Genomic DNA, 13,870 nt, shown 5'->3' on the forward strand with positions numbered 1-13,870 from the left:
GTTAAATGATGCTTATGTCCAGTTTGTGATTATTATTCAGCAGGGAGACGGAAATGCAATTTGTGCACACTTCTAGATAACTGAATTAATGGTGACAGTAACACAACGAGGCCTCTACAAATTAAAAAATATTCCAGAATATCTTGCTTCACAACCACTTGTCCAAAATGAGCACGTACAATGTAAAGTCCAGCTTCTAACGGTTGAGTGTTCAGCAGATGAAATAGCAATGCATATTAAATTACCAAGCTGAGGACTTAAGTCTCTGTGTGTGTCTGTGCGACTGTGTTAAAGTTAACCGTTGCAAATTAACACGCAAAGAAAAGAAGTTCAGTGTGGCGCAATGTTGTAATTTATGGTTGTCTGAAGTATTGCAGAGATCTGCGAATGTCTTTTATTTGTTGCAGTGCCCATGTTCAGCTAGCCAAGGACAAAATAAGAGGCTCAACAGGTATCTCTTTAGTGTTCTCTGTTGCCGCTCTTTTTAGTGGCATTGGGATTTCTTGCTCACTTAAAGTCCCAAGATATGCAGACCTTTCCTCTTGGCTAAATGGCAGATAGATACAGTTCCTCAAAAGTTAATCAATGTTGCTTTGTGCAGCACAGTACTATCCACCAAATGCTAATGGAGCAAGTGGATCCATGGTGCATCCAATATATCATGGCTAGGAGAGAAAAGAATAATGTTCTCACAGAGTTTTATTTCCTTTCCTTTTTAGTAGATTTTTGAAACTGGCAGAATCATTTTCCATTCCCCTAAAATAGCAACCCACTTCACTTTGTTTCTGTACTTTGAAGCCTCACAGCAAAGTCTGAAATGGATGTGCCTGTAAAATGCGTAAAGGCTTGGCACAGCTCTGACATGCTGCATCATAGATTTTTTTTCTTCTCCAGATTACATAACTTCTCCTTGTTTATCTGTAGCATCAAGAACCATTGCTGCAATGATCCGCCTACCGTGGTGTAATTGTGCTGGTAGAGTGTACCCGGTGTTATTTTAATGAAAAATTGTGTGTGATTAACTGCACACATCTCTTAAAAAAAATACAAGCAAGCAATTCTTATTATGGGCTGGCAGGTGCAAAATGTCAACATTACTATGATAGCCAGTTTACCTAGAGACCACCAAATTAGCCACAGCCTTAATTGCAAAGATGCAAGGAATTGATATGGTCTTGGAGAGGCTTCATTTCGGTAATTTCCACCTGAATTGTTTCAGGGAGAAATATTTGACAGTTTAGCTCTTATGACTTAAACTTAAATGAGCTGTCTTCAGACGTTTTGAGTAATTTTCCACTAATAGGTTAATTCTGGAATCTTGGGACTTTCCTGCCACAAAAGCACAATGCATGATATGAAGGGTTAAATGTTTAATAAAATTATGACTACTTTTTTTTAACCTTTCACCTTTATGGTTTTGAATTTGACAGAAAAATATAACTGGTTAATTTTGAAAACAATACAATCTTTTCTATGGTATATGCCAAAGTTCTGAGTCCTTGCAGTAAACCAAATGCTTCTGCTTTCTGTAAACTGGTTTTACAGAGAAGAAAGTCAGTGAGAACATCTGGCACTTAAAGTGACACTGTCATCTTGTATTTTTAAAAAAACAAAAGCTAATTTTCTGAGATAACCTTTACATAATATGTCATGAATAAATGTCTATTATTGGAGGGAGGCAGTGTGGCTGGTAGCAATGTCTACTGTTAGGGTTGCCTGACACTTCTCTTTACATCTCTGTTTTCAGTTGCGTATAATCTTGCCAAGCTTTAACTGTTTGGGCTGAAATTGTCCATACTGGGTATCTGTCTCAGGTTGAATATTTTTGGAAATATTCAGCCAAAAGGCTTCAACAGTTTTTGAGAACAAGGCCAGAAAAAAAAATTATTGTTTTGCCCATGTGAAATTCTGGCAGCCTTTTCTCTGAAAAGCTCTAGTACCCCCTGGCTTTAACAAATTCCATCTCTGCCAAATTTCAGGGACTTGCCTTTTGCCAGCCTCATGAAAAACTGCTGATATTTGACCACGTTATACACCCTTTTGAAAATCATAATTTACACATGCCAAGTAGAGACTTCCCAGAGCTATGCAACTAAAAATGGCAAACATTCAATCCACACTGAGCATGCCTCGGGGCTGCAGGAGGCTGAACAGGATTTTCCCTGTGATGCAGATCTCTGTGCCAGGATTGTGTATGGAAGTGGAGACAAGAAGGGTGCCTCTCCTGTGCGTTTATCGACCCCTCTGCTGGGCCCAGGCATTATGGAGGAGGAAGTCTCCTGCATCAACTGCAGGGGAGACAAAAGCCAGATCTGAGGATGAGATGGGGGAAGTAGGTCAGGACAAGGAGGCAACTGGGGCTTAAGGCTGAGAGGGAAACTGAAACTGTAGTTGGGATGTAGAGAGGAGACCGGGACTGGCTGGGCAAGGAGATCAGGAATGAGAGCCAGGAGGGCAAAGAAGACTGGGACATGTTGGTCAGGAGATTATGCCTGCAAGGTAAAGGATCCCTGGCCTGCAAGCCAATGGGTTGAAAGGAAGGAGTGGGGAACAGGGAGGGGAAACAGATCTGACATGCAGGGAGGGAGTTTGGGGAGAACTGGCGCTGGCTGGACAGAGAGACTGGGACATGGAGCCAAGGGGGGCGGAGGGGTGGAGACTGGGACAAGGAGCCACGGGGGTTGGGAGACTGAGATTTGATGAAGAGCCTGGGGAGAGAAATTAGGACTTGGGAACCCATGGGGGAGATGGAGATCATGGGTGGGGAAGCAATTGGTGGGGTCAAAATCATATCCATGGAGAGGAGCCAGTAGGAGGGAAATCAGGAGTGGGTAGGATAGGCAAGGAATGGGATTTGAGCATGAGGGGAGAAGGAGAATACTATGATTGCACCTGGGAGTCTGGAGAGGGAGACTAGAACTTCCTGGGCAATGAGAATTTATCTGGTTGAGGAGAATGGGACAGGGACGAGGAGACAGGAACAGGGAAGGGAGAGGACAGGAATGGGGTAGAAGGGACCAAGTGCGGTGAGGGGGGGAGGCAGAATTGTGTGCCCACTCAAGCATATTCCCCAGCTTCCTTCACTACACACCGTCCACGTTCTGCAACAAATGAGGCAGAGATCCAGAAGAGAACGGCCTCCTTCAGTACACAACCCTGATTCATCTCCTGTGAGAAAAATAGTATATGCTCATGTCACTAAAGACTGTTACCCCTTGTGACCAAGCTATTAGTGAAAAATTTGGGATCTTGTGAGTTGTTCAGTCAGGAGCAGAAATTGATGATGGGGTCAGGTATTTCTTTGATGCAATCCTTTTTATGTACAAAGAATGTACAGAAAGTCCTGTTTCCCTGAACACTGTAGGAATAAAACAACATGAGAGTATGTTAGCTCCCATTTCCAAGCCCCCTTTCCAGTCAGCACTTAGCCCAAAATCTCCCTCATAGCTTTTCTCAGGGCCATGTTCCCAGTGCTTGTCCCCACTCTGTCCTTAGCTTTCCTGCTGTTTCTTAATTCTTTGGTGTTCATCGCTGCTTTACCTTCTCTCTTTTGCAAAGTCACAATCTCTATTAAAACAATACCCAGTGACTCCTCTACTCTCATATAGTTCAAATTCCTGTGCAGCCTCACCTGTTCCTGTGTTTGGTTGGAGATCCCTATTGTTTCAGCTACCTGCTTCTCTAAAAGAGCTTAATGAAGTCTTACAGCTATCTTAAATGAAGGGCAGCACTTACACCCTCTAGATTCAATGAGGTTTAACCCAACAATATCCTAACAGCATCATCATGCATACACCCAAGGGAGCTGAATTAAGGCTGCGCATGCAACCTTAATTCTGCCAATTCCTGTCTTTTGAGTGCTTGACTTTGCAACCTTAATAATATTCTTTATAGTTTTTCTGTGTGTAATATATATATATATATATACACATGGATATTTTTGCTGCTGATATTTGGAAATTTATTTTGGGTAAGTCCATGAGTAAAAACATCAAGACCCCAGTCTGAAACGGAAGTGTTTTATCTGGCAGTCCAGCCCCATGCTGTCAATTGCAGGTTTGGCGCCTCCCCTCCCTTTTTAGTGCATACACCCACCAACTACAAGCTCAGTTTTGCTGCTACGACTGCAAATCACCGTTTTGCAGGACCTTTGTTAAAGTGTGAGTTCTCCCCGACCATAGAGGAAAGTGTGGTGCCCACAGGTTGCTGCAGGAGTCAGGAAGCACAAGTGACTGAGAGGAAGGATGGTCCAGTAGTTAGGACAGTACCCTAGGAATTGGGAGATCCAGGTTCAATTTCTTGTTCCTCCACAGACTTCCTGTTGTGACCTTGGGCAAGTCTCTGAGCCTCAGTTCCCCATCTGTAAAATGGGGATAATAGCATTCCTGACCTCACAGGGGAGTTCTGAGGATAAATGCATTGAAGATTGTGAAGTGCTTTGGAATCTACTGATTAAAAGTGCTATTAAGAGACAGATGGTATTATGATCCTCAACAAAACAGTGAAACTGACTAGTATTTATTTGTATTACTGTTGCATCTAGGAGCCCTAGTCATTGAACGGGACCCTGCCGTAGTCATGGAATGGGACCCTATTGTGCTAGGCTCTGTACGTATGCAAAACAAAAAGATGGTCCCTCTGTTGAAGAGCTTACAATTTAAATAGACAAGACAGACCTAAGGTGCGGGAAAGAGTGTCGAGCAGGTCGAGTGAACAATGTGATGGCGTCAAAAGTCATGTTAGTTCCACAATTTTTATTTATTTATTTTTTGGTTGGTTGGGTTAGTGAGGAAGGGATAAGCTGAAGGGAGAGTGACTGAGGAGGACAAGGAAGGGAAGAGTAGGGTAAGAGGAGTGACTCTCTGAGATGAAGAGACTGTGGGGGAGAGGGAGAGTTGGTGCAAATACCCAATCAGCACAGGGCAGAGAAAGACCAGTCAGAACTATGGGAAGTTTTCCAAAGCACCAAAAGTATGCTTTGGTCAAATTCACTGAGTAAATTGAAAAACCTAGAGATTTCTTTATTCTAATCTTTGTTGCTGCATTCTTAGGTGTCACTTCTAGCAATAGTAGATTCAGGGTGATTTGGTTTTTTTTAAGTTGCATATGTCCCTTTAAAAGGGACACCAATTTAAAATGTAGTCATATTCAAAAAATGAGCTAGAAGTTGTTTTCAGGTACTATCGCTGCCTGCAGTAGCCTGTGTTTCTTTGTTGGGGGAATACAGGAGGGGTAGCCAGTTTAGCAAACATACAATAGTAGCTTGTAAACCCAAGTGCCAGATCAACTTTATATGCCCAGAGACACTGAACAGTTGTTTTTAAGGAGGAACTAAAATGCAGTAAATATATACAGTAAAAAGAAATGTATATGCAAATTAACAATGATTCATGGGTAGGGAGGGGACAGAGGAGAAAATGGATGGAGATTACTACACCTTTAAAAGACTAACAGTTCTCTTATTATTAAGACAATAGAGCATGGTGACTGCTGACGTTCCTTACGGGTGCTAAAAAGGCAGTCGTTTTCAGTTCTGCTGTAGAACAGAACTCATTGGTGAAAGCTCAGCCTATGAAAATGTGCTCTGCTTGGCTAAGTTTACACTAATGTGGACTTTTTTCCTTAAGGGGTGAAGAATGAGAAAATTGAGAGGCAGGGCTTTAGTGAACAGAGAGCTTGTTGAAGCTAGGACGGCAAGGAGAAAAATCAGAGGCCTTGTTTTATTTGGATGGGAAATGTATGGTCTGAGAGCAGAGATATGTAGCTAATTCAGGTAACTGGAAAACTAACTTTTATTGTTTGCCCTGCAGTTCTAAAGTACCTGATTCCTCTAGTGAGTTACGATTTGTTTTTGTGGAGAAGGAGGAGCAGGCTCTGCAGCGACCTCATGTATAAACATTCTGTCTGCAGAAGCACAACTGATTTGGCGAAGTTTTATTTAGAATGCTTTGGTGGCATGTGAGCCCAGTGTCTGCAGGAAGCTGTGCTGTCCTGACATCTGAGCTGGCGGTTTCTCTTTTGGCTGTGGAATTTTAGACTGCATTGGAAACAGGTCTCGCTGCATATTTTTAGTGTATGGGCTTCATGCAGGATTGAAATATAAAAGAGACAGATTCACAGACACACATCAGTGTGCTCCCAAGCAAGAAGAGAGCCTGTATTGCTGCTCAGACTTAAAACTGATCTGAAATTATTTTAACCTTTTTAAAAACTGTTGCCTGAAGTCTAACTGCATTGGTAAATTAGGGAGGAAATGATTTCTGTGTAACCCTTTTAATACTCCCCGAAGGGAGCACTGTCTCCAGATGGTTCACTGCAGCATAAAGAATCACCTGATCCTTTCATGACGGACTAGCACTAGCCTGTGTGAAAGTTTGTTGTGATGTTGTAGTACTGCAGAAGTTCCTCAACGTATCATTTCATGCTATCAGTAGTGACTTTTGCGGTGCCTTCATCAATTAAAGCAACATATTTCCATACGTTTACTTTTGATTTCAGCATCAGATCTGTGTGTGCATGAGAGAGAGGGAGAGATGTTTTTCAAGGTAAATTAAGATAGACAAGTAATATGTCTCCCAACTTATAACGTTCAGTCTGGGCTATGAGTAGAGTGCAATTATCTTTTGCTTTTCAGCTGTATAGTTTAGCCAGAAGTAGCTTCTTTTATATATTTTAAATGTATTGATTTTGTTTTTTTTCCTACAGAAAAAGAGGAAGGTGTTCTGAGTGGAGAAGATGACAAAGAACAGAAAGATCCCTATTTTGTGGAAACTCCTTACGGCTACCAGTTAGACTTGGATTTTCTCAAGTATGTGGATGATATACAAAAGGGAAACACGATTAAGAAATTAAATATCCAGAAGAAGAGGAAACTAGTACCAACTTTTACAGGTACCAAGAACTCCAGTGGCCAATACAGTGGGTGGACCTCAACAGAGTCTCTCTCTTCATCAAACAGTGATGAGAATAAGCAGTCCTCCTTTGCAGCAAGGAATCAAGTAGCATCGTCTGTCACTGCAAGGCCATCAGTTTCCTTTGAAGCCTCTCCTACCTTCTTAACCATTCCTGAGAGCAGACAACTTCCCCCTCCTTCACCACAGCTTCCTAGGCACAATCTTCATGTAACAAAAACTCTCATGGAAACCCGGAGAAGACTGGAACAGGAGAAGGTTATAATGCAGGTGACTCCAGGGGATGTCCGCAGGCCCAGGCTTTCCAGCTTTGGAGGCTTGGGCTCAGCAAGCTCCCTTCCTTCCTTTGTAGGATCTAGTGGGCACAATCAGATGTCTCAACAGCTTCAAAATGGGTACCAGGGTAATGGAGACTATAATGTCTATCTTGCTTCCTCTTTGGGCAGCTCCATCCGTCATAGCCCATTGAGTTCAGGAATATCAACCCCTGTGACCAATGTGAGCCCAGTGCATCTGCAGCATATCAGGGAACAAATGGCAGTTGCCCTCAAACGCCTCAAGGAGCTTGAGGAACAAGTCAAAACTATTCCTGTGCTCCAGGTCAAGATTTCAGTATTACAGGAAGAAAAAAGACAGATGATGGCGGAACTCAAAAGCCAAAGAATACCCAATCAAAATGACACTTATGGCTTCAGAAAGCGATCTTATAGTGCGGGAAACGCAGAGCAATGGGGACATCTGTCTCAGGTCAGAAGAGGAGGTGAATTATATATAGACTGTGAGGAAGAAGTGGTGCAGAACTCTCAGAGGACAGAGGAGTTTAGGCAATTGACTTTTGAAATGCAAGCATTAGAGAGAAAAATCCAGGACAGCAACTATGAAATCCCATCTAATCTTCGGACAAACAGAGAAAATATAACAAAAGAAAGCAAGTCGGTTGCTGTGGGTGCTGATGAAAATATGAATGATGTGGTTATATATAACAGGTCTTCCCGGCCATGCATGGAGGTAGCTGTGGGAACAGAGACAGAAACTAGAGATTCTGGGGTTGGGGTGACAGAGGTGATGCTTGGCATCACCACAGAAGCTGAAAAAGAAATAGAGCTTCAGCAACAGACCATTGAAGCCCTAAAGGGGAAGATCTACAGACTTGAGGTGCAATTAAAAGAAACTACTCATGATAGGGAAATGACCAAATTAAAACAAGAGCTGCAGGCAGCTGGATCTAGGAAAAAAGTGGATAAAGCATTGATGGCTCAACCTCTGGTTTTCAGCAGAATGGTGGAAGCTGTAGTACAAACAAGAGACCAAATGGTGGGAGATCATGTGGATGTTGCTGACTCCTGTGTGGGGAACCATCTACAAATGAGAGATATTGGAATCTCCTGCAGGCCTAATTTGCAGAGTACAGCTGTGGGTCCAGAACTGCTAATGAATCGGTGGCTTGTGAAGGAGAGAGCAGACATGCGTGACCAATGCACGGGGAGATCTACTGAGATGTGCGACAAGAATGTGGGCACAGAAATGAGTGTTTGTGAAACTGGCATCAACACTGAAGAGTCTGTGGATAATTTGAGTCTCTGCAAGACAGAAGCGGAAATCAAGGAAGTACGGTCGATAGGTTGTGGAGATTGTTCAGTGAATGTGACTGTTTGTCCACCAAAGGAGTGTGTGTCCCGCAGCACAAACACAGAGGTTGTTTGCAAAGTAGAATCTGCAGTTATGGCAGTGCCTCAGACAGCTACCCAGCAAACCAGTACAGTATTGGCAATGGTGAACCAGTTCACCAATACAGAAACCGCTTCTCTGATGGATTCCAGCACAAACACCATTTTGAACACTTACGATAAACAGACTAACACTGTGAATGTCGAGATGCGGACTGTAGCAGTGGGAGATGGTCGGGTAAAGGACATAAACACATCTGCCAAAACTCGTTCTGTTGGAGTGGGAACCTTGCTTTCTAGTGACTCTAGCTTTGACAAGCCATCTGTGATAAAGACCAAGGATTGTGGAGTAGGGCAGATAAACATTCATGAGAACTATCTTGTTGGTCTTAAAATGAGAAATATTGCGTGTGGTCCACCGCCATTGTCTGTTGTGTCAGCCAGTACCAGAAGCATTGGTGTTGGGGATGAGCCTGTGTATGAACCTGTGAGCATTTTAGTGGAAAGTCCTCTCCCTCCACCTGAAATGAGGACTGGCTTGGATCACTACATTGAGCAAGTACAGAAGCTGCTGCAGGAACAACAGATGCTGCTAGCTGAAAACTACAGTGAACTGGCAGAAGCATTTGGAGAACCACACTCGCAAATTGGGTCTCTTAATTCTCAGCTCATAAACACCCTTTCGTCCATCAACTCTGTCATGAAATATGCAAGCACTGAGGAGCTGCGGAACTTAGACGTCCAGAAACAATGTATGGACAGAAGTGCTACCCCAGGTATGTTGAGTGTGTGTGCATTCCTGTCACTCTCAGAAGGTGGGGAAGAATAGTGCTGAGCTTGGTAGAAATGCTTAAATATATATATAAACATAAACATCCGGTGATTGGGTGATGTGACAGAATTTAACCTGGGATATTTTATGATTTAAGATTATTCAGATTGACATTGTTTTTGCTCCCCTGTCCCTTCTTAATGGCAGAGTGCAGCTTTTTAAAACTATGGCAAGGCATGTTTGACTTTCCCATAGTCACATTCATCTTTTGTAAGTTGAATATTCTAGCTGATGATGAGGCATCTTCAGCCTCTTTCTCAAAGGTTGGTGGCTTTGCGTTCACATTCTTCATTCATCTTCTCGTCTCCCAATTAGACCACTGTTAGGTACTGTTCCCCCCTCTGTTAGCATTGATTACCAATGGGCCACTAAGGAATGTTTAGTAACAAGAACATCTATGTTTCAGTAAGCGCTTGTAATAGTCTCCAGTTACAGCAGCACATTTGCAAGGTATAAGTAATATTGACTTCTTGGGTTTTAGTGGTGCTCGGGAAAGGCTTAAATATTTCTTTTTCTTGGTGTCCTGTTTTATTTTAGAATCTGCGTAATTAACTTTGGGGATGTTTTTTATGCTTTTGTACCTCTGCTCACAACTTTAAAGTATATTGTCAGCTACAAAAACCTAACTAGATATTTTTCTAACAGCGTATGTCTGTGAACTCCACCTATGTACTAGTGAATTCATAATCGTTGGCTTCTTAGAGATTGTTATGAGATCACCAACCAACAATAACTTCTGCACAATGCACTCTTCCCACAGTGAAATAGTAAGACTACTAGAAAGATAGGAAAGTTGTTCAAATATACTTGAATATCTGTATCATAGATGCTGAATAGGAAAAATCTGTATAATAAAAAGTCTATTTAATAGTGATTATCTAGCACACTGCTAAATGAAGCTTTTACAGTTTACTTACTATCTTAAATAAATTTCTTCTTGTAGTTTTGTAAAGACAGCTGAGTAAATCTAATATTTTGCCTCTTATGCATTGATTGGACCCATCTATTAAAATTTTTAATTTACTACAGTACAGCAGTAGGCAACATTTACGTTGGGATAAAGAAAATGTTTTATTAAAGTGAATGTTTAAAATGAAATATACATGAGTTAAGAGGCAAGGTACTGTACATCCTATATCCTGTCTATATCCATACAACATAATATTTTATTTACACTATTATCTTTCTAGTGTACACATTATACATATGACTTCATAAAGGTAATGGTACTATAATAAGAATATCCAACAGGCATTAAAATGGCACTTAAAAATGTCAACCAGAATTTTAACAAACTGTTAATCTGCCACTCTATCCCTCACTTTTAATATATGATGTCAGACATTTAGTCTGAAGAACCTAGAAACTATCTAGGCACAGGTGGAGTGGTGGATCATCTTCTAATAAAGGCATTTTTACTAGGCTTTATATTTCACATTCTTGCCAAAAATATTTAGGAAAAATTTTGTTTGAGCTTGTAATGCTATTATCTTTAGCACTGAGAGCATAGAATAAAGTCTTTATTAATGTGATCAATCACATTCCTGGTCAGAATTACATGCTACATATTTGCACAGGTTTTGAGCTATGAATTTGTCTGTGATCATTTTAACTTTTGTGTAATTAGGTTAGGAGGTCGTCATCAACTTTAAATCTAGTTTGTTAATTTTAAAAAATTGCTTCTGTTGTAAATGATTCTTCCTGACAAAAATCTGTATAAATTGTATACAGTATCTGAACTTGCTGAGCAGTACTGTCTATTAGAGTGAATTTGGTAAATCCCTCAGTTCCCCCACTTCACCATGACACATGATGTTCCGGGCAATGAATTTACTCAGAGTTCAGCTCCCATGGTAACGAGCACATTTATAAATATCTAATCTGGGTGGATTCCCATTTTCCAAGAAAATACAGGTTCAGTTTAGCTACAGTAAAGCTTCAACCTAACCGGTCAATTCTCCTAAGCCAGAGAAAAGAGAGCTTTGGAATGACCTTTTCTGCCATGCACAGCATCAAATGATACTTTGATTTGACATTCAGCAGCAACATTAATAGTGACTTTAACCTGGCTTCACCTATTTTTTAATGAAGAAAATCTTTCTTATATAAGCTGATCAGCTGCTTATTTTATGTTCCAGCATCTTCACTTCAAGTGACCTGCATTTTCTTCTAGTTTTTATGTACCAGTCGCATTAACTGGTCTGATCATGGAAAGTAGCCTCTTAAAATAGAGGGACCAGAGTTAAAACAAAATTAGTAATAGGAGATCATTGTCTAAACTTGAGCCAAATTCAACCCTGTAAAAGGATGCGTCTCCCCTTGTATCTGCTTGTGCTTGGGCTACATTTGGCCTAGTATGCTAACAATATAAATCCATCATGCTTGGCTGTTTGGTTTGACTCAGACTCTTATCTGGAAGTGGGTAATGGTTTAAAAGTGGTTTTTTTTTTTAATAAAACAACAATCAGTCTTGTGAAGCTAAACTGTATGTCCAGTGTATTCATGAGGTAATAAAGAAATTATGAAAGTTCCTCCAATGCTCTGGCATGAGTGATACAATGAATAACCTCTTAAAGTGCAGGTTTACTCTGAAAAGGGACTAGAGTTACTAGTGCTGATTCTTATTGCCTTCCAGAGTCAGCATTGCTGAGAGGTGAGTTCCTCCTTGGGCATCAACAACAGACTTGTTCATCAAGTTCCAATCAGCTACACCTGTGCAAATCCATTATCAGCTGTGGTGTGTCATTAAAGGCATAATTTGATCTCTAGAACCTGTATTATTGGTCATGATGTGCAAGATGGAAAGTATCCAGCTTGACTCTCAGATCCCAGGTTGAGTTTTAAGGGATGGTAGTTTGGAGGGGAGGCATAAAGTAAACTCGGAACATTTGCCATGTAACTCACTGCCAGCCAGTAAATACAGAACCCAACATACTAACTGTAGAGTCTCACTTTTCAAAGCAAACTTGCACAAGAATACCAATGGCTTTCCCTTTCCAGTTTTGTCAGCTAAACAAGTCTGTGTCACAAGCGAGTTCCCATTTGATTAAATTGGAAACTCCAGAAAAAGGACCCACACCTGTGACCTGTGAGCACTTTCTAGACAACAGCATTGTCATAAATCATTATAACGTATTCTTCTAAGAAACTGGCTGACCTATTTAGTGTTGGCATTAGAGCTGCAGTAATTTCATGACCCATACAGTAGTTAGGTTTTTTTAAACAAATTTTCTATCTGTTGAAGTTTTTAAACAAGAATGCCTTCTGTTCTGAAGTCTGGCTTTCTTCTAAGGTGCTGTTTGGTAGGTTCTCTGTTTGGTAGGTCATCTTCATCTTTAACTTATGTCATAGTTGAAGCTTGATCAGAACTTGTTGCCCATCTTAATTTGAGCCCTGCAAAATTAATAAACATAGAAAGGATGAACCAGGAATGAACAATGGTGTCCCTTTTTAAATAAAGTAACCACTTTAATATGGATACCTTTCTGACAGAAGAACAGTTCTGATTGTGCCTTAAAATATTGTTCTTCAAGTTTTTCCTCAATGTGAGCTTAGATATATTTTATGATTAAACATCTCTTTAGCACAGCATTTTATTTACCTTAGTAAAATATTTTCAATGTCATTAAGTGTTCTAATATGAAGCGTAGAACAAATGGATAATGGATTAAAAAGTACATTGATAAAGTAAAAAGTAGAATATCTTCCTAAGGAGACTTTGGACCACATCCTGCAAAATGTTGAGCGCACTCAGATTCTAGTGAGCTCAGTGAGAGTTGTATCTGTGTTTGTATGTTACAGATCATGTCTCTAGTACATAAGGGAAATATTTCCTTCACCTATGTCTAATTCATACGACACTCAAGGAAACCCATGTACTCTGTTTTTCATGTTAATACTTCACAGTGTGAAACAGTGTTCAAATAGATACTTTTGCTCAGATAGTGTGATGGTGAGGGCCATAAAGCATCTGCGTAGATAGGTTAAAAAACAAAATCCACCTTGCAGTCAATGAGTAGACCAATTAGCTTGTCCTTTTGTAGACGGAATTCCACAAAACTCCAGAAAAAACTTGTTTCTAATCAGTTATGCTGGTTTAATTCCATTGACTTCATTGAAGCTACTCCTGATTTACAGAAGTGGTGTGAGAGCAGAATCAGGCCTAATAGTCTTGGTCAGTGTGACTTAACTATTCTGAAACCCGTACTTGCAACAGACTAGAAGTGAGATTTTCAAAAACTCCCAAATTCCATTAAATATCAATGGGACTTGTTCTGCTAAATCATTTAGGCACTTATGAAAATCCCACCCTAGATTCCAAAGTGGATTTAAAAATTCCTGGATTGTGAGTGGCGGCCGTTTGATGTGATTAACTAGCAATATCAACCCTTTGGAACCTCATGTTGAATGTGACATCAGTGCCACAATAATAAACAAACAAAAATATCAATATACCAAAC

The 13,870-nt window shown here is 40.6% G+C and overlaps 1 protein-coding gene across 2 annotated transcripts in view; it reads left to right on the forward strand.

Moving 5' to 3' along the window:
• The window catches only part of KANK1 (KN motif and ankyrin repeat domains 1), an 82,625-nt gene that overhangs the window by 47,101 nt on the left and 21,654 nt on the right, over positions 1-13,870 (forward strand). For both annotated transcript variants that reach the window (XM_024200165.1, XM_024200164.1), the window contains exon 3: positions 6,706-9,354. In XM_024200165.1, coding sequence (XP_024055933.1) covers positions 6,706-9,354 — 2,649 coding nt within the window. The remainder of the gene's footprint in view (positions 1-6,705; positions 9,355-13,870) is intronic.

This window comes from Terrapene carolina, unplaced genomic scaffold, assembly GCF_002925995.2.
Source record: "Terrapene carolina triunguis isolate 2854851 unplaced genomic scaffold, T_m_triunguis-2.0 Scaffold113, whole genome shotgun sequence".
Taxonomy (NCBI): domain Eukaryota; kingdom Metazoa; phylum Chordata; order Testudines; family Emydidae; genus Terrapene; species Terrapene triunguis.